This window comes from Hyaena hyaena, unplaced genomic scaffold (genome assembly GCF_003009895.1).
Source record: "Hyaena hyaena isolate Hyena2069 unplaced genomic scaffold, ASM300989v1 scaffold_132, whole genome shotgun sequence".
NCBI classification, from domain to species: Eukaryota; Metazoa; Chordata; class Mammalia; order Carnivora; family Hyaenidae; genus Hyaena; species Hyaena hyaena.
In genome coordinates this window covers 794,851-820,923 of record NW_024080764.1, presented here as the reverse complement: position 1 = coordinate 820,923, position 26,073 = coordinate 794,851, and the positions used below count along the sequence as shown (strand labels likewise).

Genomic DNA, 26,073 nt, shown 5'->3' with positions numbered 1-26,073 from the left:
TGTTAAGAGATCTATTGTACAGTGAGCAGATGAGACAAAATTTGACTTACCCAAAACAGTTAGCTCTGCTACTTCACTCTCCCGTTCCCCAACCATGTTGGTACCAACACAAACGTATTTGCCGGCATCACTTTTGCGGGTATAAGTGATCATGAGCTTTCCTCCTCGTATCTTAAAAAACAAAGTTTTACATGAATACCATTAACATTACTTTAGCTATGTTTACAAGACAGAAGTCTTCATAAGTGAAGTCTACTTTCTTCTAAGCAAAGAACAAAGAATAATTATATCAAAAAGCTGATGTGCAATATCTGCTATATTTATAGGTAGTAACTGTCAGAAGAGGGGCAAAGCATGTCTACTTACCTACATCTTCTTACACAGTTAGTACATTCTGTATAACTAGAAATTTGTTTTTCCAAACTGCTCAAATTCTTTTATGTTATTTGGATAAATGAAAACTGAAGAAGTCCATGAATAACTTGGCTAGCAAGTAGGAAAAACAGGAAAATCTTAATACCATATTAGTATAATTAATATGTAACTACATATTTTTTTAAATGTTTTTAATTTATTTCTGAGAGACAGAGAGAGAGAGACAGCATGAGCAAGGGAGGGTCAGAGAGAGAGGAAGACACAGAATCCAAAACAGGCTCTAGGCTCTGAGCTGTCAGCACAGAGCCCGACGCGGGGCTCAAACCCACAAACCGTGAGATCATGACCTGGGCCAAAGTCGGACACCCAACCGACTGAGCCACCCAGGTGGCCCAATATGTAACTACATATTAGCTACAAGTGATTTCAAGGAAGCATATTCTAGTACTAGGAGATGTGGAAATAAAAAATGATCCTAATTACTTAATTTGTTAGAGTTGCTTTAAAGGAATATATCTTTAAAGATTCAAAACACTGCAGAAACTGACATGTTCTAAAAACAACAGCAACAACAACAACAACAACAAACCCCACAGTGTTTCTGCTGCCCAAGTAGTTTCTTGGGGACTTAAGAGGCAGAGACAGAACAGATCCCAATAAATCATCCGGAAAGTCATTTGGACACACTCTTGAACATTTAATTATTTGAAGAAGAATTAATTACAAATGTAAGCAGACTTCCAGTACAATAAATAGGCTGAAGTTAACCATGAATTAAGAGCGGGATGTGGAAATTGAACTATCTTTACTTAATTTAATATGCTTTTGGTGGAGAGTTGGGTTCAATTACCCATGAATATCTATAATGTTCTGAACCTTAGAAAGGTTTTGTCAGGGATAACTTCTAGAATGTTTCTTCATGCAGGTTCTGACCTCAACTCCACAGTTATTCTGTACAGTGTACTGATGAAAGGAAGGAAGGAAGGAAGGAAGGAAGGAAGGAAGGAAGGAAGGAAGGAAAAGAGACAAGAAAAAAGAAAAAGAAAATGGAAGGCAGGAAAGAACTATTCAAACGGAATTTTTTTTTTCATCATAAATTTGGAGTTTAGTGAAACCACTAGTTTACAAAGGTGGAATCATACTGTTGGATGTGCTTAAATTGCTTAGTTTCAATCCAGACCATCAAAGTAGACATTGTATCCAAGTCTTTACGTATTAGGACAAATCAATTATTAACACTGCCGTTTTAATTTCTGTGGCTTTAGAACTTAACATTTTTTCAGTCATTTTATTAAAACAATAATCATGATGCTCTAGGTGCCATTATAAAAACCATGCACGAACTTTTCTCTGCATTGTTCATGACTCTGTCCCTCATATCTAGAATAATGCCTTACTCAGATGATTGTTGTTGAATGCAAACTGCTTTAAAAGACAAAATCTAGCCTGTTATCCAATGAAGCATTTCTATTAAGGTTTATAGGAGTTACAAGGTGTGTTAATATATGTTGTTTTCATATATACTTCCCTAAATTACAAACAGAATCATACAAAGAAATAAATGTCCCATACACACAAAATAGAAATCTTCCAAGTGTTAACTACTGTCATAACTTTGTATGCATTTTTCTTTTGGCTCTCTCTCACACAATATATAGATACAGATATAGATATAGCTATAGTTATAGATATAGAGATCTACATATACCTCTACATCTATACACACACTTTTATTAAAGTAGAATCATGTGGTATATACTCTTCTGTATGCATTTTCAACTCAATAAAATATGTTGAGAATATTTTTACATTTTAAATGTTGAGATGGTGTATACAGATTCTCCCTGTCAACTTCAATGAGTATAGTATTCCATTGTACACAGTATTCCTTTACACATACTATTCCATCACACAGACTTATCATATTTTACCAAACAATTCCCCTACTGATAGATGTTTAAGATAATTCATTTTTCCCTCTTCTAAATTAGCATTCCTTTGCATATATCTTTTCTCACATGTGCAGTTATTGTCTTAGAAGATCTCAAAGTGTGATTCTTAATTCTAATGTATTCTCAACCTTCAGGCTATGGGTTCACAGTGCTAACTATTTTATGTTTTATAAAGTGGATTTTGTGTGAATATATCATTTAAATTTTGGTCTTTTTCATACCCCTGCTGTGAAGCTGTTAGGGTAAGTGTTATAATAACTTCATTTTTCACTTAAGGAACCAGCCACTCAGGAAGTATAACCTCTTCTCCTGTATACCTGCACTATGCCCTTCATCACAGTATGTTTTAATTTTGCATTTAAATGCCAGATTTCCTCCCTGACTGTGAACTCTGAGGCAGAGAAGCATATCTAATTGGTTTTTATAGCCCAGGGCCTGTCACAATATCTACTAACTAATACAAAAAATTTGTAGAAGGAGAGTGACTTGCCCAATGTCACTTAGCAAGTTGAAACAGATTTTAGCCAAGAGATAGGTCTTTGGCTACATGTGATGTACAAATGACAGGAAACACACAGTCCACAGCACGGATATAATTGCTAATTAATAAATGTGAATTTAATAAACTTCACTTCTTGAGGTTCAGAAAATTTGAGTATCAAAGTATCAAGATCTATACTATTAAGATGTACTTTTGTCGTGTATTTATTTTGCAACACGTCACCTAAACATTTCCAAACTTGCGGAAACAAAATCATTCCCACAAAAATGAAGGTGACAAATTCCATTCCTGATAGGAAAGTTAAATGATCTGATATGTGGCCCTCAGATGTTCCTTTACTGGTTCTTTAATTTTGGACAAGATATGGAGCTGCTTCTTCTGTCTCAGAATCTAACCCTAAATGTTTCTGCATACTTAGGTACTCGGTTCATTTCTGAAGGATTGTACATTAATATGTAAAAATTACAGCAAAATAAGAGGAAGTAAACTCTTAAAATACTTTAAGTATTCCTTTTGCTTTAAAAGCCAGTGAGTTATTGTACAATAAAATATAAGGCTTTAAGAATAATTTTAAAATACATTCAAATGAGGAAAAAATGAAAGTCAAAGAATGATAAAGTATAAATAATTTTCAACAGCACAGACATTTTTATAGTTTCAATATAACATAGTACTAATTTACTTTTACAAATCTTAAATACTTGGGAATTTAGAGTTTTAAATCAACTTGCTCATCCACACGTGGGGTACCAATTAACATTATATATTGCAGCCCCAACGGTGTTATATTTTGAAAGAATCCCTATACATGGAGAAGAAGGGAAATTTAGGTTAACATGAGTTATGAGAGGGCTGCCAGGAGATTCTCAGGGAAAAATTCCAACCTTGCAGTGAATGGGAGGAAACAATAACTTAGGTGAAGTACAAATTCAAGGAAAGCCAACAAGTCCTGAAGAATGTGTTGTCCACAAACTATTCCTATAGCTCTAGCTGTACGCTTGATCTTGAACAACATGGGTTTGACCAATGTGGGTCCACTTCAATCAGATTTTTTTCAATAATTATGGTATAGGACTGTAAATGTATTTTCTCCTCCTTATGATTTTCTTAATAGCATTTTCTTTTCTCTAGCTTATTTTATTGTAAGCATTCAGTATAGAGTACACATAACATACACAATATGTGTGTTTAAGTTACCTATAAGGCATCAGTCAACAGTGGGCTATTAGCAGTTCAGTTTTTGGGGAATCAAGATTATACAGACATTTCTGACTGTGGGCACCACCTCTGTGATGTTCAAGAGTCAAGTGTTTATCACACTCGGCTCAATCTTGAAAAACTTTTCTAAATCATTGACCAAGAGACTTCTGTTTTGGAAACACAAGGCTATGTTTTGCTACTAAATATAAAAAGAAAAACTGTTCTTGTTCTATAAAATTTTATTTTTCAGCTTGCTTTGCCACACGATATATACTGTTCAAATTAAAAATAACCCACCAGGCATTTTACAAAATATTCTCTTTGTCCTTGGTAAGTTAGTATGGACCACTATGACATATACTTCTACAAGAAAGGTTTTAAAATGAATTAGGTATCTTGAGAAGCTTCTTTCATTAGAATCATAATATGACTAAAAGCATATATTTATCATATCTGTTTATTCATATATAATTTCTGTATCAATGAAAAAACCCTAAAGTACCTAACTGAGGTCTGAAAATAAAAATAGGAAATTCCTAACACGTTTTTGATGAGAAATATGCATTTTTTCTTGAATAACAGCACAGATATTAATCCTCAGTGGCTACATGAAGCCAACTAAATTGCACCTTTCCACTCCCCCCTCCCCACTGCTATTTACCAATTCTATGTGGTTGGAATGAAACTCAAAATGAAAATATATACAAAACAGGGGAGGGGGGAAGAAAAGATTTCTAAACCCAGATGATCTCTGAAATTAATCACAAGTGGACACATCCACATAGGGAAGCAAAGTGGGCATGGGCCCTGGCCTCATCATATCCAGGTACATACGGGTGAGGCCAGGCAAGGTATCCTTCCTCTGTACCTGTTTTTCATCTCTCAGATGGGCATACTCTTACTATACATCTCCAAGGATACTGAGATAAATCACAGAAATTAATCAGAAAAGTGCTTGTATATTATTATATGTTATACTTAGGGATTTAATTATTAAAAAGATAGGTCTAATCAAAATGCACATTCCCTTGTAAGATTACATCCAGAAGCTTTTTATTAAAATTAATTAGTGGCACATCTTCCATTGCTTTTTTCAGAAAAATGTTTATTTGCATCAATAAGCAAAGCCTTCGAAACAAATAATTCTCTGGCCAGCTACGCCTTTCTTACTTCCTCCAAAGCAGTGATTCTTTATATGGGCAATCACCTACCTTCTCCCGGGAAATATATGGGCATGTCTGAAGAGATTTGTGGTTTTCACAACTGAGCCAGGGGAGAGGTGGTGCTATTACCCCCTACAGGGTAGAGGCCAGGGAGGGTGCTAAATATCTTACAATGCACTGAGGAGTCCTCCACGAATAAGGAAGTATCACAGCCAACATGTCAGTAGTGCTGAGGCTGAGAAATTTTGTTCTCAAGGCTTGGCTCTGGCCTAAGGGTAAATGCTGGATGAAAATGACAGAAGGGATGGGTAATTAAAATTAGACAAAACAATAAGTGTTTATTCTAGGGGTGCCTAGGTGGCTCAGTCGGTTAAGCATCTGACTTCAACTTAAGTCATGATCTTGTGGTTTGTGAGTTCAAGCCCCATGTTGGGCTCTGTGCTGACAGTCTGGAGCCTGCTTCACAATCTGTGTCTCCCTCTCTCTCTCTCTGTCCTTACCCTACTTGCGCACACATAAGTGTGTGCTCTCTCTCTCTCTCTCTCTCTCTAGGAAAGAGAAAGAAAGAAAGAAAAGAAAGGGAAAGAGGGAGGGAGGGAGAAAGAAAGAAAGAGGGAGAGAGAGGGAGAGGGAGAGAGACAGGGAGGGAGGAAGGAAGGAAGAAAAGGAAAGGAAGGAAAAACGATTTTAAAAAAGTGTTTTTTCTAGTTGGGAAATCATTGCTGAGACTTCTGAGATTAGTATAAATAACCCCCTCACACATTCTACCCTATTAGTAAGATAATTTCATTATAAAATACTACATTCCTTTCTATACTCACTGACAATAATGGTTAAGGATCCCAAAGCAGACATTACAACTTAAATGGAAAACTAAACAAGCCTCAAGAAATCTTGAAGAAACTTATACCCTTAGAGATGTGAAAGATGGAAACTGACCAAAGGGAAGGAAGAAACAGTAAAGTGCAACAAACAGGGAAATTTAAAAAAAAAAAAAAAAAAAAGGACAAAAATGGTAGTCTTCAATTTCTACAAATTCAAATTGATTTTGGCATCATATCAATGGCTGAATTGAAACAGAGCTACACAAAAGCCAGCATTTTATTCTCGATGGTCACAACTGTAGACGACATGATGGCCTGTTTTATTCAATAAACAGAAGAACAGAAAAAAACATAGTACAATAACTGTGATCAAATATAACACACCAGCTCCTAAGCAGTACCTCTTCTAACAATCACCATTTTATGTTGAGTCATACAATGATATTGATTGTAAAGAGCGACTTTATACGTTCTAAATATTGACTTGGCTTTGCAAACCAAAAATTGACATTTCTTCTCTACACAGAAAGGAAAAAATATGTCTAACACATACAAAACACTATAAATATGAAAACAGCCATATTTAAAAAGAGCTAAGAAATAATTCTTGGCAGGTCTCTTCCTGCAACTGGATCTGACAGGCAAATTGTAAACCTATCAAAAATGAGTTTGTATAATGAACAGACACAATGTTAAACACTGCACTGCGGCGACACTTCTTCAATTAACATAATCCGGCTGGTGCAGAGGCAGAACGTGTTAAGCTTCCAGACAATATGCTGGCATCCAGCCTATGTCAAAAATCTAAGGCAGAGGTCCTACTTTCTCATTACCATATACCTTACCAGACCACAGTGGTAACCACATTAGAAACTCACATTTCCATAAGCTCTAGACAGTGCTTAAAGGGGGGCCTCAGCTATCTACATACCTGATAAAAACAAAACAAAAGTCCCAGTGGACTTGCCTGCCTTTTGGGAAAGAGACAGGAGGAAAAAAAAAAAGAAGAAGAAAATGGTAAGGAATTTTAAAGTTTTAAATATCTTTACACTTTATAATCTTCTTCAGAATAGCCTCAGATAGTTTTTCAAAGTATTTCAGAGACATTAAGGTATAGAACACATCAATGCATTTGATATATAGGATTCTTATAAACTAGCATTTTCCCTAAAGAAATAATTCATGGTCATTTTCCTTAAGGGTGTAAAAAGCTTTCTCTCCTACTACTCAAAGATTTCTCTGAAGCTGTTGAAAATCTCTTTCTAGAATGTGTTCATCTTTACTAGACGGTTTACTAAATACCAAGATAGTATAGAAAAATCGTGTATAAGGTGCAGGTTTTTAACCAATAAAAAAGAAAAGAATCATTTTATATTTCTTAGGTAAGCATGAATCAGAATCAGAATCAGAACTTCAATAAGAATTCTTATTTCCAGAACACAAGAAGAAAAACTGATTATCTTTGTACACATAGAAGCATGTTTTCTTTTAAAAAAGTAAATTAAGCTTTTTGACTGGTTATTCAATGAAGTATCCAGCTTACCCTGTAATCAGTACTTAAAATCAGAAATAAAGATGAACTTAAAATGAACTCCTTGGTATGTCTTCATTTTCTACCCTAAAGCAAGTCAGATGATTTGCAGTATCTGTTACACAGGAATTTTCCTTTTCAGGCAGCATCCCACAACATTAGCCATACACCTCTAGGTTAACATATTAAACCAACTGGGGCTAATTAATTAGTTTGGCTACACAAAATCTTTTCTGCTTTTAATTACATTAACTTAATGTGACTTGAATTCAGCAGACCAAAAATGAAACCACTAATTATATTAAGGGCTTCAAAGATGATTTCAAATTGCTAACCACCAAACTGTCACATAATTTATCTCATTTCCTCTAATGGATTTTGCATTTAAAATCTATGTTCCTTACTAGAAATACTATTTTTAAAATACATCATAATTATGGATTAAAGAATAACTATTTAGAATGCTAATGGAGAAATATGTTTAAATAATACATATAAGACATACACAGGTATCTTCATACCAAGGAGAAACTATGCAGTATGAATGTTTACAATTTTCAAAAAGATTTAAAGGCTTGGAAATATTCATTTACAGTAGTAAAGGCTTGATAAGCAGGGTTAACATGAGGAGTAAAATAATAACCTGGATTTAGAAATATTTTTTTTTCTGAAAAATCTGATTCTTTGCCACTGTTCTCATACTATTTTTGCAAAGTAAATGAGAGGAGAGGTTTTGAATTATAGCCTAGTATATATCATCCTTAAACAATTTACTACTAACTCTCTCTGGGCAGAATGTCTCTTCTTAGCAATGTCAATTCCGCCTGGATCTCTGACCTAGAGAATAGATATCAAGCTGTTGTGAACTAGTACTTTGCATCGGTTTAGGACTTCTTAATGACAATGAGATGCAGGTACCGCAGATGGCCAGTCATCGCCCCCAGACATTCTCCTTGGTGAAATAAACTGCAGGGCAGTTTTGGATGGTCCCTAAGGACTCCTTTCAACAGAGACACGGAGAGAAGAGTCACAATAACAGCCTTTATTTTATATTTTTCAAATTTAGAATTAATTCAGCAACAATGACAACAAAAATAAACCAAAACAGAGATCTGGTTTGAGCAGGGAGCCAGGAGATGGAAGAAGTAAAATAATACCCACTACTTTCTAATCTGACTGCAAAAGTGGTACCAAGCTTGAAATGTCAACAATACAGATTAAAGCGTTCATGTTTTCTAACATACGCTACAGTAGCTTCTTTCAAAAACAACCATGCTTTATGGCATTCTAAATTAAGCAAAAAGACTGGTGGTAGTGGGGCTATATATATGAATGATGGACAAAGGACTGGATAAACTACATGTCTCATACCAATCTAAAAAAGTTACAATCAAGTAAAAGATAATTCATATAATTCAGACTGTACGCAACAGCAAAGAAATTATAGTATTTCTTATTTGGTGATATTTCTTACATCTCCAGGTAAGTAGTTCAATAAGGACAGTTAGTTTAAAAAAAAGCCATGTTTAGAATTAAATAATTTCATGGTTTTATTAATTACACTTTAACATCATATGTAGATATAGATTTCCACATTTTGGAACCTAAATTTGAACGTAGTTGGTCATCAGATACAAATTTAAATATCTGATAAATTTCCACTATCAAAACTCACTGATATAAAACAATTTCATCTATTACTCTAGTCACCATACACACTTTTCTTAAGTATGTGAACATGTTTCAAGAAAATATTTTTATGCTATTTGTACTACCCTTGTCATGCAAAAAACAATGCTTTTTAAAATATGACATATTCATGACAACATGATTTCATACTTAAGTCCCAAACATTAAGTAGTATTTTAAATATATATATATAAACAACAAACCAGGATCAGCCAAGTCTCACTTCCTCCTGGATAACAACGTTTATTTACTTTTCCTACTTTGCCAAGGGCTACTATCTGTCAATTCATTTTCTGCAAAATGTTCTCCTCTCCCTATTCTTTTATCATTTTGGTTCACAGAGACCTGAGAGACAGAGAGAGAAAGAAAAGTAAAGAAAGAGAAGGAGGAGAAGGAAGACAAAAATGCACTGTTTTAAATATTTTCCACTCAAATCTCTTAATTAGATATGACCTGTTTTCATGATGGACTTGCAAAAGTTGTTTAAAAATGTACTCATTACCAGTACAGTATGGACTTGTGACACAGTGAGAGCAGCTGTACCCCAGAGATGGGTGAAACTGAGAAAAACAGATTATAGAATAGCATTGACAATGTTTTTTTACTACAGATTATTTTAAAAATTAATTCAGTCAGATTTTAATCACACGGTAAAAAGTTTTCACCTGGATATTACTAATCCATTGACTCATCCATTCTTATGCCAAGCCCATTTCCTGTTCTACAGCCTATTTAAAGTATAAATAACGCCCATGGGATTTGCACCAAAAAAAAAAAAAAAAAAAGAAAGAAAGAAAGAAACTTACATAACAAAAAGATGCCTGGGTAAGTACATATTCATTGGAAAAGAATATGAGAATGACAAACTGAAAGCAATCCAATGACCATTTTGCATTTTTCTTGCTGACATTAAAAGGGACAGCATGCCAAGGAGAAAAACCATAACTTGTAGGTCTTTCAACTGTTCTCTTAGGAGAAGAGAGAGGAGAAAATAGGCAATTAGGGTCTCTCTATTGGTGTCCCATATTTGCTCAGGCTACATGCATAGAAGAGAACATGATCCAATTTCATTTGTTGCTGTTACACTGTGCAATACCATTGAAAAACCCACATGATTTCGGCCCGTAGTTTAAACACACTGGGCCATCAGAGGGAAGCAACACGAGACTGGCGCAGAAAAAGCAATTATCCCGGTGGGAACACGTGGCTCTCCACAGCTTGGTGAGCCACCAGCTGAGATCAGGGCCTGAGACAGTTGCTGCCTGGGACCAGGACAGCTGCATTTCTCTGTGCTCTCCAGTTCTCCTCCTGAACGTTTCCTTTCCCCCTCATAGCGACGTATAAATTGGTAGTTGGCCTTCTGCGGGTGCAGAAGCACACCTATGATAATTTGATCACAGACTGCATCAGGAAGAGCTCTATTACTTTTTTTTAATTTTTTTTAATGTTTTTATTTATTTCTAGGAGAGAGAGAGAGACAGCGTGAGCAGGGGAGGGTCAGAGAGAGAGGGAGTCACAGACTGAAACAGGCTCCAGGCTCTGAGCTGGCAGTCAGCACAGAGCCCGACGCGGGGCTCGAACCCACGAACCGCGAGATCATGACCTAAGCGAAAGTCGGACGCTCAACCGACTAAGCCACCCTGGCGCCCCAACTATTACTAATTGCAGGTGAGGGGGAGCCATCCTACAGAGAGACACAGTGAAGTTACAGGCAGAGGATGATTTTCTCTGTGAAAGTATAAATGATTACCTTCCCGTCTATCTAGTTTATATCACCAGAGGACGTTTCTATGAATCCTCATTTTAACAAGGGATAATACAAAGGAAAACAGTCTCCTTACAATGCACCTATTTCCCTTAAGTCTGGCTCAAAGTCAATGTGAACGCCAGGGTTCGGCATTTTGTCTTAGACGCCCATTTTCTTAAGTCAGTCACAGTTATGTAGCCTAAAGCAATCAACCGAGGAGGTCCCCTTTAATTTATTGTATTTACAATCAGGGGCAGACAACTGCTTAGTGCTGGTGAGATGGAGAGCAGATAAACAGGGAAGCCTTTTAGCTGATTCCCCAGGTGTCTGGTTCCCCAGTTATTAAGATCAGAACCCAAAAGTAAGCCCTGTAAAAAGGAGGTAATGTAACAGTGGTTTTGGAAGAGAATTTCTAGCCATCTCCTAAAAGTAAGAAAGTTGATTGATTTTTATCTCTATGAAAATTATGTTAGATGGTACTATTCTGTATGCATATGAAAAATTAATTTAGCTCATAGCTATTAAAGTTAATGTATTATTTCCTTCACAGGTCGCATGAAGCAATGCCCTACTGTTTTAAAGGTAAAAACAAAACCTTACGGGCGATTTTCACTTTTCTACGAAACCAGGTTTGGTTTTTATCACCTTGTCCAATCATCCGGCTATAATTCTGATTTCACATACAGTCACTGTTAGGAGAGCCTGAAATAAAAATCTATGGAGAAATTATAACTATACTCAGATATAAAGATGACAAATGCTCACAGTATTTGAGGGAAGAAAAAGCTCATTTTCAAACACTTGGCTCTTTCGAGTTACAAGTGCACCAGCTGAAAATACTTTTCAAACCGTAAATCCATCTGTGTCCAAAAGTTCTTATGCTTAGTTCTTCTCTATAGTTCTGGTCCAGTGTGAGAATTACCCTCACCACCAAATGCCTTCCTAAGATAATGCCTTTTCCAGAGACTGTAAATTCTTGTTACTCTTGAAATTTAAATTCACTTATATTCTGAAGATGATATATAATAGTGGCAGAAAACATCATATCAAGGTTGAATATGCAAGAGATTCTTGGATTCAGAAATTCAGAATGACTTTATGGAAAATAAGTAAGGAGAATTACTTTATGGAAACTTTAGTAATTTGAAAAAAATAAAAAAGCAATAAAAGCACTTAATTCTATTTAAGATTCTCTAGAAGTATGAACATCCCTGAAATAGCTACAAATTGAAGTAACACCCATTCCCATTCCATGGTATTTTAATCCCTAAGAGTTAAAGGAGAGCAAGAAGAGACAAGCTTAATTGATTAATCAGAAGTCAGGGCTCATCAGACCAGGGTCAGAGATTCAATAGCCATATGGCCAGTGTTTCACTCTCTTTTATTGATCACAAGACTAGGCCAGAACCTAGCTACATTATTTAGCAAACGTGTGCCTCTTTTCATAAGAGACACATGATAAGATAGAAATAATAACCCTCTTCTCCCCCAGACTACTCACGTTAAAACAAATGAAAATACATTTAAGTACTACATAAGAAAGCTAGTAGGGTCATTTATGCATGTAAGGAAGACAATAAAACCCTGAAAACAAAACCAAAAAAAAAAAAAAAAGATTCGAGCTTAGAGCTTGAAAGAACTCTTTCTGATGGTCTACATTAAGCTTCAGAACTATCCACACACATTTTTTGCAATTTCCTGAGAACTGATGATTAACTTATGGACAAAAAAGAAATAAAAACAAATACATCCTGACCCCTTACATTTTTATAGTTATCTGTGAAAAAGATATTAAAGAGGAAATGGTGTATCTGAATAGTATTTCAAGAATCATTTGGACTATTTAGGTATTTGTTTAGGGCAATCTTTCTTGGTTATGAATAGTTCAGTTCCCTGTCCATGACAAAAGCTTACTGAACAGAAAATCTAGGGCAAAAAGTATTAACAGTGTTAGCAAGCTCAGTGTTTTGAAGTGCTTAGGGTTACTAAGTCTATAAGTCTTGTTTGAATTTTGAGTTGAAATTCAGATTTTTGTAAATCCTAGGTTGCATCCATACAAACCTAAGTAGAAAGTTCCAGAATTAAGTGTAGGGAAAGGTGCTCATGGAAGGGGTGTCAGTCAGTGGAAAGATCGAGGAACAAGGCAAAGTCAATTAAACAAACTTGTTCCCATATTTCTTGTCTCTCCTCCCCGTAGAATACAAATTCTATAATGGTAAAAAGCTTATCATATCTCTAGCACATAGCTCAATGGCTACGAAGAAGACAAAATATCAGATTTTTCAAGATCTAAGAAATGAGATACATAGAATTCCTTGTTTTCATTTATCACTTCTTCAGAAAAAGGCTTGATACTTCAGAATTTATGTTAGAAGCACATTATTTTACACTGCCTTGAGGAAGACAAATTCAAATTCTGATGACTTAATATCAAGGTAATAAATACATTTAAATCATCTGATGATCCAACAGACAATTTAAGGGACTTAACAACTGCAAAAACCTAATACTTGAAAAAAATTAGGTCCTAAGTGTAAAATGCCTTTGATGGTTTTCTCCAAAGACACCTGAAAATTCTATCAGTGACTTTATGGTACATTTTGTAAGGGTACCAATGTAATTAAACAGCAATCTGGACTGTTACTGTTATAATTAATGAAAATCATTATATGTCAACAAGTGCTATATACATGATACTGTCATACCCGTCATCCTTCAGTTTTACAAGAGTCTTACAAGGGGAGGTATATTTTCCTGTTTGGGGATGAGAGATCTAAGACACTGAGAATATCAGAAACTTGCTTCACTTTAGTAAGTGGGCTGGAGCTCATTCTGCATAGATCCAAGATAAAGCTTATATAGAGTGCTTCCTTTGGAACGAAAAGCAAAAACTCATATTTTCTTTGCATCCCATACCACAAGCCACAAATCAGCAATATTCTGCAAATGTATAGATCCCAAGACTCAAGGGCGTGGCAAAAAAAAATAGGTGCTTCTGGTGGACCTCCCTGAGTGTGTTAGCTTGATAGACCTCCTTCCATCCCACTCCATATTTAAACCTGACTGATCTGGATATCCAGCCTAATTGCCATTAATCCATCTAGCTGCCAGTGGAAAAATGTGCATGTTTACACTTGACATATGCATGCGTTCTCTGCAAGTAAAGTGTAGTTAGGTAAATATTTTATATTAGTTTCTATACAGAGGAATGGTTCTACTTTTTCCATATAAACATGCACTTCATATCATGGAATGTTTATAATTTAAACAGAATATTTATAAGCTTCCCTTATAAAAAGGAGGAACTCTGACATGATCTTTTATAAGCATGATGCATGGGGCACCGTGGTGATGGAATTTGTCTAGGTGAGAGGAGAGTGACACCATGAATGTTAAAAGACAAAGAAGCATGAAATAATGGATTCCTGAGCAAATTACATGTTATCCACTCAAGGAGACAAATTTCCATTATTTTCAACCAGTTTTATACATATTGAGATCAATTGCTCTTGAAATTTTCCCATCCAAGATGATGCTCTTACAGGTGACTTAAATATGAGCCTGTTTGTACTGTGATCATCCTGTAAAGCTTCGTGATCACCTACATTTGTAAGATTTAAGAAGAGAAAACCTGTACCATCTGTTAGTAATTTTGTTAATGCACACCAGATTATTTTACAAGTGTACTATTTATCATATTACCAAATTCTTTGAGTTTAAGGAGATAAAAATTGAAGTGATCAGATGTTACCAATAGAATATTAGTACTTTTAAAGCAACTATGTTCTTTAAACAAATAAAATGCAAAATCAGCATTAATTTAGACATTGACCTCAGCATAAGATCTGGGATTATTCTTTGAGGGAACATCCTTAAAAAAAAGTGATAATATGGACATGATTGAGAAACAGATAAAGTCAATCTTAGCCAATTACAAATAATGAAAAAGAAATCCCAATCCCCCTTGAAAGTGCTCAGATTAAAAATAATTTAAAACTTAAAGGCTTAAAATGATTTCTTTGATTTCTGCATCTTGGACCATGTTTTAAGGAAAGAACGCCTTATACAATCAAGTGCACTTCTGAATCTACTACTTTGCTTTTAAGATTACAATCATCCTGCCAATGGTAAACAGAAAACAAGTGAAGCCTGGGTCATCAGAACTTACAAGCAATTAGGAAAGTCAACTCTTTTTAAAACAGAGAATTTACCAAAAAGCATTCTGATATCATTTAAATGTTTTCCAAATTAAGGTAAGATCTGTAAGCAATGCCTTAACAGAAATTTTAAAACTGTATTTTTAGAGAAGCATTTCATCTGTGCTTCACAGAACATCAAAAATAAAATAAACTGGTTAGAGCACCATCCTCGAAGCCACAGAAGATTATACCTTTAATTTGGCAAACGACTTTAACCCACAATTAAATAAAGTGCTCCCAGACAGTAGTAAAATATCACTAGTCCTTGGCTATTTGGAGAAATATAACGGCCTGATCAAATATATCAAAGTCTCAGAAAATGTAGAAACACAGCTGCTTGAGTGAGAGTGTATTATAAGGGGGAAAAAGGGTTAGGGGGAAGAGGAAACAACATCTGTATGTCTGCTTTCTCTATTAGTATACGAAACTAATCTGAAATTCTTATTATAGGCTTTGTCATCTGACCATGTGTGTTCATTTTGTGGGGTTATAATACTTCTGGTTAATACACTGTATTGGTAATTACTTCGAATTATGAGGTACAAGTTTAGCCGATGATTGGAATTTCTGAGGTACTTCTTTCTGGAAGGTCTACTCTGACTGAAGGATCATGGATGCTAACGAGCAGCATATACCCACGTCCGGTTCCAGCCCAGTGAATTTCAGGAGCTGGCAGAATTCCATATGGAAGGCAGCTTGGGCAGATCTGCTAGATGCTCCTGTATGTCTTCTAATGTTGCTTTAGCTGAAACTAACATTTGGGTGGGACTAGATTTTTGAAAAATATTCTAAACTCTTTTTAAGGAAGTCTGTTTGGAAAAAAAAAATCGGAAGACCAGAACCATCTCGAGAGACTTAAGAGTTCTGACAAACAGCATGCAACAGAAAAACAGGATAAAACATCAACATTGTACAATGATAAAATTGTTCAAGACTATTCTGATTTTTCACATATGTTAGGATTTGTACTCATAGGGACATTGATTACATTACTTAGAGGAAACCTGAAAATTTTATAGTATATTATTTCCTGTTTCCTGAACCAAAGACTATTTGTTGAAGTAGGAAACACATTGTCTGGCAATCTTTAGCCTCTGCTATATTATCTCTGCATCTAAACCTACTTGTATCCTCTCTGTAGTACTGGAATGAGTTTGCACATACATATGAGGAAATTTTTTTTTTTACTGTTTATTTTTGAAAGAGAGAGACAGAGCATGAGCGGGAGAGGGGGAGAGAAAAAGGGAGACACAGAATTGGAAGCAGGCTCCAGGCTCTGAGCCGTCAGCACAGAGCTCGATGCAGGGCCTGATCGCAAGCCCAGAGATCATGACCTGATAAATAAGCAGAGGATGTTGTTAAACTCTATATATTGAAAAATCCTACTTTCCATACTCATCAAGGTAGGAAATTTTGAATTTGGGACACAAAACAAGAAATGAATCCAGTAAAACACTTTCTTTACCTGTGGATTTTCTTGTTAGGATTTGTCTTAGTCAAAATTAAGTGCTACTTTTAGAATTGTTGATCAGGTCAAGTCTGTCCTGGGAAAAATCAGAAGAGGAAGAACTCTGGTGTTGAGAGGTCTGCCTCTTACTTCTGACTCACAACACAGATTCATTAAGTGACTCAGGACAAATCAAATTCCCTGGCTTTCCCTTTCTTCTTAAAAGTAAAGGAGTTTGCCTATTTACAGTCTCTTAACGTCAGCCTCATCTATAAGATTCTGTATCTGTAAGTCACACTTAAGGAAATATCTTTACTCACATAATTACCTTCACTTACTGTAAAGCTAATAAAAACTATGCTTTAAAAAAGTGGTGTGGACAATACCTCCTTTCCATTTCATAGAGAAATAGGAAAACAATATAAAGTATATAGGAAAATAAAATCAAGTATGTTCAAATTAGCAACTTTTCATTTCTAGCTATACTAGGAAATAGTATTCTGATTTATATTTCGTTCATTTAATAATTTCTAGAGAAATATATATGGAGCTTCCACCTTAAGACAGACCTAGGGAATATAGCTGGCCTTAAAGTATCTTATACATATTAGAGGAGTAATTTATAAACAATGATTTCCAACAGATTAAGAGAAAAATACTTAATAAAAGGAAAAGATACAGATAACAGGGAGATAAATCTAATGTGGATGTACAGAGTGAGATTTTGCAGAAAACTCCTCTGTAGAAGTTGCTTTAATTTGGAACCCGAAAAATGAGTTAGACAAAGAGGGTATAGGGGTCAGCACATTCCAGGAAGAAGGAATAGCATATGCAAAGACTCTCATAATCTGTTCCTTCAAGCTCTTGGCATCCAAGCTTGTAAATGCACCTCTAACACATAAATAATGAAAAACTAGAGCAACAACCAAATGCTCACCAGAATTATGTTTATAATTATACTGTCATCTAAACTAATTTATATGCTAGAACTGAGGATATCTTAATTTAGTACAATTCTCTCATAAGAGTACTTAGACCTCACAAGTGGGTCTGAAATGCTTGGCTTTCTTTTTTTCTATTTTCAGTGTCCAAACAGGAGTATGTGTCAAATTATTTAAACAGAATTACAGATTTCAGGAAAGATTCAGGACGTTCCATGTGAAGATGAACCAGCCTTTGTCAACGAGCATACCTCATCTGAATCACACAGTGTTTCCCAATTCCCCTAAGAACTGTACGTAACTAGATTCATGGGAGAAAAGTCAATTTGTTAAACATAGTTAATGCCGTAGGGCATTAGGGTTTAAATTCTTTTGTGGAATCCCCTGTTGATCATTACGTTTCACAATAAAGATGTACAGAGGACTCAAACTTGTTTCTTAATATCAGTATTAGTCTAAATACTTTGCTCATAATATTCACTTAAACTGAATACTCTTGGTGATTCTGTAGAAAGTGGAAATTTTCCCTCAGTGATGACTGGGATATACACAGAAATTGAGAATGGGCATAAATGTCAGATCTCTTTTCTCATATACATCTGTATTTGTTTATTCAGAAAAGTTGAAATTGCTATGGCTCAAATAGTTTCTAATTTTGCTTCTACTATAGAGTTTTTGATGACTAAATATATACAGAGTTCAGACAAGTATACCAAAAACAGTAAAAACCAGAACATCCATTACAAATACATATAGAGAGAGTGTGTCACCACTTACAATGATATTCAACGTGTATTGTCTCACCGAATTCCTACAGTAACACCATTGAACCAACATAGTTATTAGACAATTCATTTCACCAGTGGAAACAATGACATTTATAGAGATCATATGTGCATAAGATCATGCATTTAATAAGTGTTGAACCCTGAAGTTATATGGTCATACAATAACTAAGACTATGTTTTATTCTACTAATCCACTTTGTTTCAATTATTAAATGTAAAAATTAACACAGTAGGAGAGTACATAAATTAATTATTTAAAACATTTGTTTATTTTTGAGAGTGAGAAAGAGCGAGGGAATTTTTGATAGAGAGTGAGTGAGTGAGAGGCGCGCACGCACACACACACACACACACACACACACACACACACACACAATCCAAAGCAGACTCCAGGCTCCAAGCTGTCAGCATAGACCCCGACACGGGGCTTGAACTCACAAACTGAGTGATTAATGTCCTGAGCCAATGTCGACGTTCAACAGACTGAGCCACCCAGGCACCCCATAAACTTATTTTTTAACCCATTTCTTCAGTCCCATGTTTCATATTATAGATTTATATTAACTTAACTTAGAATTAAATCACAAAAACTTTTTATGTTTAAAAAATATAAAATATGTCATATGCATGATTACGTAAGATGGACAGGAAAAAAAAATTCTGGTTGACTACACAGTTTCCTCTGACCTTCATACAACAGAACTGAATATTTATTTAGCAGGAACACAACTTCAGCTTCTCAGGGAAAGGGGGCTTTATGACATCAGCTGCATTAAGTGTGCTGATTTCCTCCAGGGGAGGAGAGGGGGAAAAGGAAGCAACAGACACTGAACAATGAAAGAAATCGGAAGACCAGAGGAAAGCACTAATCGGAGGAAGGGAGGAGGAGCAGATGGCTTAGGAGGCAGACATGTGGGAATTGGGGGGAAAGGAAGTAATTGGCAAGGAGAGGCTGAATGCCAAATTCATGAAGGATCTGGAGGACACTGGGGATTTGGATGGGATGTGAGTCAGCTGCTTTTCACCAAAGTATCACACCAATGAGGGAAATCAAAGAAACCTAGAAAGACACATAGGAAGCAGAAAAGGGTGGGAAAAAGAACTGATGACACACTTTATTCTAACAACTGAATGTCTCTAGCATGGAATGGAAAGTGTTAAATAATTTTTTAAATGTATTACTGACGTTTTCTCCTAATTTCATTCATGATTTTCAAATGCTTAACTGGCTTATGAAAGAAATGATAGAGGTAAAATGCTTCCATTTATTTTTAAACTATTTTTTTACTTACCTTGTATGAGTGTGATTTTTTACTCATATATAAATCAATTCCTTTAAACAATCTAGGCTGAAGTTGACCAATTGTCCTGGTTTTCCCAGGACTAGGGGCTTTTAATGCAAATACCAGGACAGTGCCCAGCAAACCAGCATGGCTCTCCAACCCAGCCAAGCCACCTTAAGAAAAAATTATTAATACATTTGCTCAGCATGTTAAAATGCATTTATGCTGCATTTTTTCTACCTTTTTCAAACAAGGATGAGAAAAATCACTATAGTTATGTGATAAGTAGATGAAATTGGGGATAAAATGGTTTCAAGAGTGAGTGTGGCTTTGATAGAAAGAAGTATTTTATAATAAAACTATTTTCTCACCATCTAAATTATTTTTAAATCGAGTAAAAAAAGAACCAAACTTTTTAAGACATATAGAATATTCATAGCATGCTACTATAGCATATAGAACAGGTTGGCCAAAATAATTAAAAATTAAATGCACGGCTTATCTCAAAGAATAATACAAGTTATTAAAAAGATGTTTATGTCACAAAGCTACATACAAAGGGAAGTAAAGAAGCATGTTTTATTCATCTGTGAATTTTAGCTCAAAAGCTAAGAATTTCAAACATGGAAAGGTGAATGTCTTTTAAGCTTTTCTTTTAACTCATAAAATGAAATCATTCAGGATAAATGGCAGCCATAGGTTATCATGGAGAAACTAACTGTGATCTATTTCAGATAGATCTCACAATTTACATTATTCTATTAGTGTTACGTGCTACTATATTTTATTATAGCTATACAAAATTGCTGAGCTACTGCATGAACAATATTTTGTTTAAGTCAATTTGCCATTCGTTATATAATTTCTCATAATTAATTTTTCAGCAATAACTTTTCACATGTGTATAGCTGATTATATTTGAATCTAGCTAATCCACCATTTTGGACAGTTAATTATATAACACATACAGTTAAATAATCCACTGATTTATAACATCCTTTTTAATATAAATGTTTCTTTCCCTAAATGCCAATGTTTGTAAAGTTATTTATCATCCTCTTTAGATAATCACCTCATATCTTTTGAGGTAGAGCTTCTAGTGCCCAGAATAAATATTTTTAGTTGATCTGAACTATAACCTTTGGTCTAATTTGAACATTGTCATGCCATCTTTATAAAACTGCTAAACTTTTCAATTTTTATAGATCTTTATGTTATAGTTTTCATTACTGGATATAATTTTTATGTTATAGTTTTCATTACTGGATGAGTATTTGTTTTATTTTATTTTTTTTTAATATTTTTATTTATTTCTAGGAGAGAGAGAGAGAGACAGTGTGAGCAGGGATGGGTCAGAGAGAGAGGGAGACACAGACTCTGAAACAGGCTCCAGGCTCTGAGCTGGCAGTCAGCACAGAGCCCGACGCGGGGCTCGAACCCACGAACCGCGAGATCATGACCTTAGCGAAAGTCGGACGCTTAACCGACTAAGCCACCCAGGCGCCCCGAGTATTTGTTTTAATACGGACTACTTCTTAAATGTACCAATCCTAGTTTTAAGACCACCATAACCTTTACTGTGTGAACTAACCTTTCCAGACCCTGGCAAACCTAAGAATAATATTCTATACCAGAAGCTAAAGGTTACTGTCATTTTACTTTGACAGCAAATCGGAGTCATTATATATGTAGCAAGATCTGTGGGATTGTATGGAAATTATTAGGAATTGAGAATTTACTATTGTTCTCATATTCATTTGCTAATCTATATCAAAAGGTTGAATTCCCAGTCATAAATCATCAGATCATATATAAATATATACAACTATCACTTTGTTTTATTAAAATAATGGTATCAATTTGCTATCACAATTTATCATAAGCTGAGGCAAACCATATAGGTACTATTACTTCATTTGTTACCACCTGTGTATTACTAGATAATATAGTATTTTAGTTTATGAATACACTTGGGGTTTTGCTTATAATAACTAATTAAATAAGCTTTATTTTATAAGCTATGTTCTTTGAGAGACTGGCCACCTCCTTGTAGCTAGGCCTGTAGTCCCCACTGCTATAATCATAGAGACCCAATAGAAGGGAAATCGATGCTTCAGTATGTGACCCCAAAACTGTATTGATTTGTAATGAGGAACTTTGACATACAATTTTTTTAATATTTTATTTTTTAAGTAATTTTTATCTCTGATGTGGGGCCCAACCTCATGACCCTGAGATCAAGAGTCACATGCTGTACTGACTGGACCAGCCAGGTACCCCTGCCATATAATATTACATTAGTTTTAGGTGAAAACAAAACAAAAGATTAAAACTGTGCACTAAGTAAACAGTATTGGGGTGGCTGGCTGGCTCAGTCAGTTGAGGGACTTACTCTTGATTTCGGCTCAGGTCATGATCCCGGGGTCAAGGGATCTAGCCCTATGTTGGGCTCTGCACTGAGCATGGAGTCTCCGTAAGATCCTTTCTCTCTCTCTTTCTCCACTCTCCTCTCCTGCTTGCTCTCTCTCTCTCTCTCTCTCTCTAAGAAGGACGAAAGGAAGGAAGGAGGGAAGGAGGAAGGAGGGAAGGGAGAGGAGAGGAGAGGAGAGGAGAGGAGAGGAGAGGAGAGGAGAGGAGAGGAGAGGAGAGGAGAGGAGAGGAGAGGAGAGGAGAGGAGAGGAGAGGAGAGGAGAAGAGAAGAGAAGAGAAGAGAAGAGAAGAGAAGAGAAGAGAAGAGAAAGAAAAGAAAATGATATTAAAATCACCCAGGTCAACAAATATAAAATAAGTGGTACATTTTACATAAACTTAATACCATTTTATAATGTTTTGGCATCAGTAACTTTCTCTTCTCTCTTTACCAATGATTCTTCATTCTTTCAGAAAACCAAAATCATCCTAAAATTTTTCTTGAGCTTTTTTGGGTTTACTTGTCAGTTTTTAATTAATAAAATCCTATAACTGATCATCCTTATACATAAACCCTTTTATAATATAGGGAAATATTTATGATGTCTACTTTCAATTGTATTTAACTTTTCCTTTAATTCATGGGCAATTTTAGTTTTTTTTATTAAAAACAAATTATTTTTTCAATATTTGGTATTACTTTTATTCCCCAATATTAACATTATCAATTTTTCACATTACAAAATAAACATCTTGAATTTAAGTACAATATTTCCCAAATACAATGAAACAACTAAATATATCACCCTTTGTAAAATATCTCTAATGTTCTACATCAAAGTAAAAAAAAAAAGATTTCAGACCTCTGATTCATCTCTGTGAGAAAATTTCATTTATTAATAATTATGGTTATGACTAATTCTCAGTCATATGAAGTAAATCTATTTAATCCAGCCTGCCAGTTAAACTACTTCTACTTCTAATTCTAAATATAAATACTCATGTTTAGAAAAAAAAAGAAAAGGAAGAAAGAATAAACATTATCTAAGTCCTTCTTCAAATTATTCTAAGAAAGAAGCATCAGAAGAGTTCTAAAAGATTCTTCCGTCAGGCAGGAAAATAAGAAAATGCTATTTATACATTGCTGGTTTATAATCATCGTAGATCTAAAATTTGGCTCAGAATCCAGGTCAGTGTAAAAAGAAATGACTTAAGAACATCAATAATACAGGTGCAGCTACAATTACCTATTTGCCCTTTTTTGTAGGGTGTGTCTTTGTTCTCACAGCTGGGAGAGTTGTACTTTAAATGTTCAACAAAGAAAGCCACCACATTAAAGAACTCTAGAAATTCCTAGAACCAAAAATGTAGCAATACCCATGCAATCTTCCCTTGCCTTTCATAAAGATATTATGTGCTTTAATCTCCTGTTCATCTGTGCTCAACGCATCGGGGAAAGAAATGAAAACAAAGACTTGAAAACAAAGCTTAGGAGAGAGGAATCACATAAAATATCTAATAACCAATATCTCTTAAGACTTTACTTTCAGTTTTGCAGGGGTGGAAGAACTGGAAATAACGTCATTCTGTTTCTGTCTTAAATTTTTTAATTACTCAGTTTGAATTTTGCCTAAAGGAAAAACAAAAACAAAAACAATTAGGATCTAAATAAGAACAGTAATTTTGAACTCAAACTGCTGATTATAATCTATTCATCTCCCTGCATGTAGAAATGTGCTTTTTACCTCTCGTGTTTTATCAGTTTCACAGCCATAATTTATACAAAACACACAGATGGTCTTAAAAATAGCAAAAGTTTCGGATGTTACAACTTCCTAGCATATGGAACACTATTGTGGATCATCATTTTGGCAGCATTTAAATGATTTTAAGATTATTTATACATTAACATCTTGGCATTGTTTCATAGCGTTGGTTACTGCAACTTTAAACTGTTTGATCCTTGATTGGAAGCACTTCTTATACTGACGCTAAATTACTAATAAGTAGGGGAACTGGTGTCTTGTATTGAAAGTAGACAGCAGCACCCTCTGGACAACAAAGGGTAAATGAAGATCCAATAATGAATTAAACATTTTGGCATAAACCATAACATCTCTTTACATTTCATATAGGATACATCAGGAGGTTCCAGGAATTATTAAAAAACACATTTACCATGGCAGTTTTAAACTGTTAACGTCACAGAAAATGAACAGATACATGCATATGCGCGTGCACACTCGCACACACACACATGCACACCTTTTAAGATTAAGTCTCACCTTTCAAAATGTGAGACTACGATCACCTTTATTACTTATCCACTATCTTAAATACAATATAAAAAAGAATTGTTTATTCTCTGTGTCTGATTTCAATCTTTCCAATCTCCTGAACCACTTCTGTGAGATTTCAACCCCTGGACTCCACTGAAACTGCTCTTGTGAAGGTCAAGTGGTTGAATTCAATAGTCAGTTCTTACATTATGTGATGGACAGGCTGACACTGACTCAGTCTTTGTCACCTCCGTAACACCCTGTCTTTGCTTGGCTGTCTTCTGCCTTCCCTTCTTTCTCATTCACTCCCTCTCAGTCTTCACTGCTCTTTCTGCCTGTCTCCCTGAGGGCTAAACACGGAGTCTTTTTGCCTTTCTACATGTAATCACTGCCTTGGTGATTTCTGCCTCCTGTTTTTAAATAATGCATACATAATGACGATTCCCATATCCTTCAGGATAAGCTACATTAGTCTATGGTAAGAAATGTTCCCTGACGTAATACGACAAAGATTTCTCATTCGTTTGATGTGTCTATCATGGGAAGACAGAGGTGTGGGGTGGAAAGTTTAGATACCCATAACTCGGGGACCCAGGCTCTATGAGTGTCCATGTCGTAGCTGCAATACTTGGAATGTGTCCTCCTTGGTTGCCACATGAAGGCGGCAAAAAAATGCTGGAGGCTCACTCACTAGTATTTAATTTATTTAACTTCCACACAGCCCATAAAGCTGAACTAGTCAGATTGGGGTGCCCAACAGCAAAAAGACTGGGAAACAAAGTCTTTCATCTGCCCAGAATCAGGGGACGATTGCAGTGTAATGAGTGCATGCTATGTCTACCACAGCTCAATTTTTTTCTCCAGTCTCGACCTCAATTCTGAATTTCTGACTCATGTTTCCAACTGCCTATTTGGCATTTGTACTTGGGATATCTAATAAGTACTTCAAAACTGCAATGTCCCAAACCGAGCTCCTGATACTTCCAACCCCAAAATCTTCTTTCTACAATAAACGGCATCCCAATATTTTCAAGTGCTGAGACCAATCAGTTAAGGTAAGCCTGAACTCTTCTCCTTTCCTTACAAGCCACATCCAATCTGTTAGCAAATTCTGTTGGCTATTGATTCACAGCAGATCCAGAATTTAACCACTACTCACTACTTCCCCTCCTAGCAGAATGATCCAAAACCACCATTTCCATCTTGCCTAGATGATCAAAATCTCCCAAATATTCTCTGTGTGTAATCATTGCTGTGTTTTCAGTGTGTTCTCAAGACAGCAGAGGATTCAGCTGCAAACCTCTGATGTTTTTTACTTCACTCAAGGAGAAAAAACAAATTATTTACAAGATCTCTAAGGTCCTACACAGTCTGGCTACTTGTTTCCCCAATATTATCTCCTACCAATCTCCCCTTTACTCAACGCACACTGACCACTTTGCTCCTTTAATAAAATGTATTAGGTACGCCCTGTGTTAGGGTGTTTAAACATACTGCTTTGTCTGCTTACTTTTCCAGGTACTTGTATAGGTCCCTCCCTCAATTTTCTCAGGTCTTTATGAGAAGCATTCTCTGGTCACCCTATTTAAAACTGAAATCCCACCCCTATCTTAATTAATCTGTCTATCCCATCAGTATTTTTTTTTATCTGATGATAGCCTAGCATATTAAATATTATACTATCTATTTTGGCTTTATCTGTACACTCACTCACAAAATATAAACTCCAGAAGGGCACTCTCCG

General features: G+C 35.4%; 1 protein-coding gene across 1 annotated transcript in view; it reads right to left on the bottom strand.

The window, feature by feature from the left end:
• The window catches only part of ROBO1 (roundabout guidance receptor 1), a 404,959-nt gene that overhangs the window by 112,575 nt on the left and 266,311 nt on the right, over positions 1 to 26,073 (bottom strand). The window contains exon 4 of the mRNA XM_039237973.1: positions 51 to 171. Coding sequence (XP_039093904.1) covers positions 51 to 171 — 121 coding nt within the window. The remainder of the gene's footprint in view (positions 1 to 50; positions 172 to 26,073) is intronic.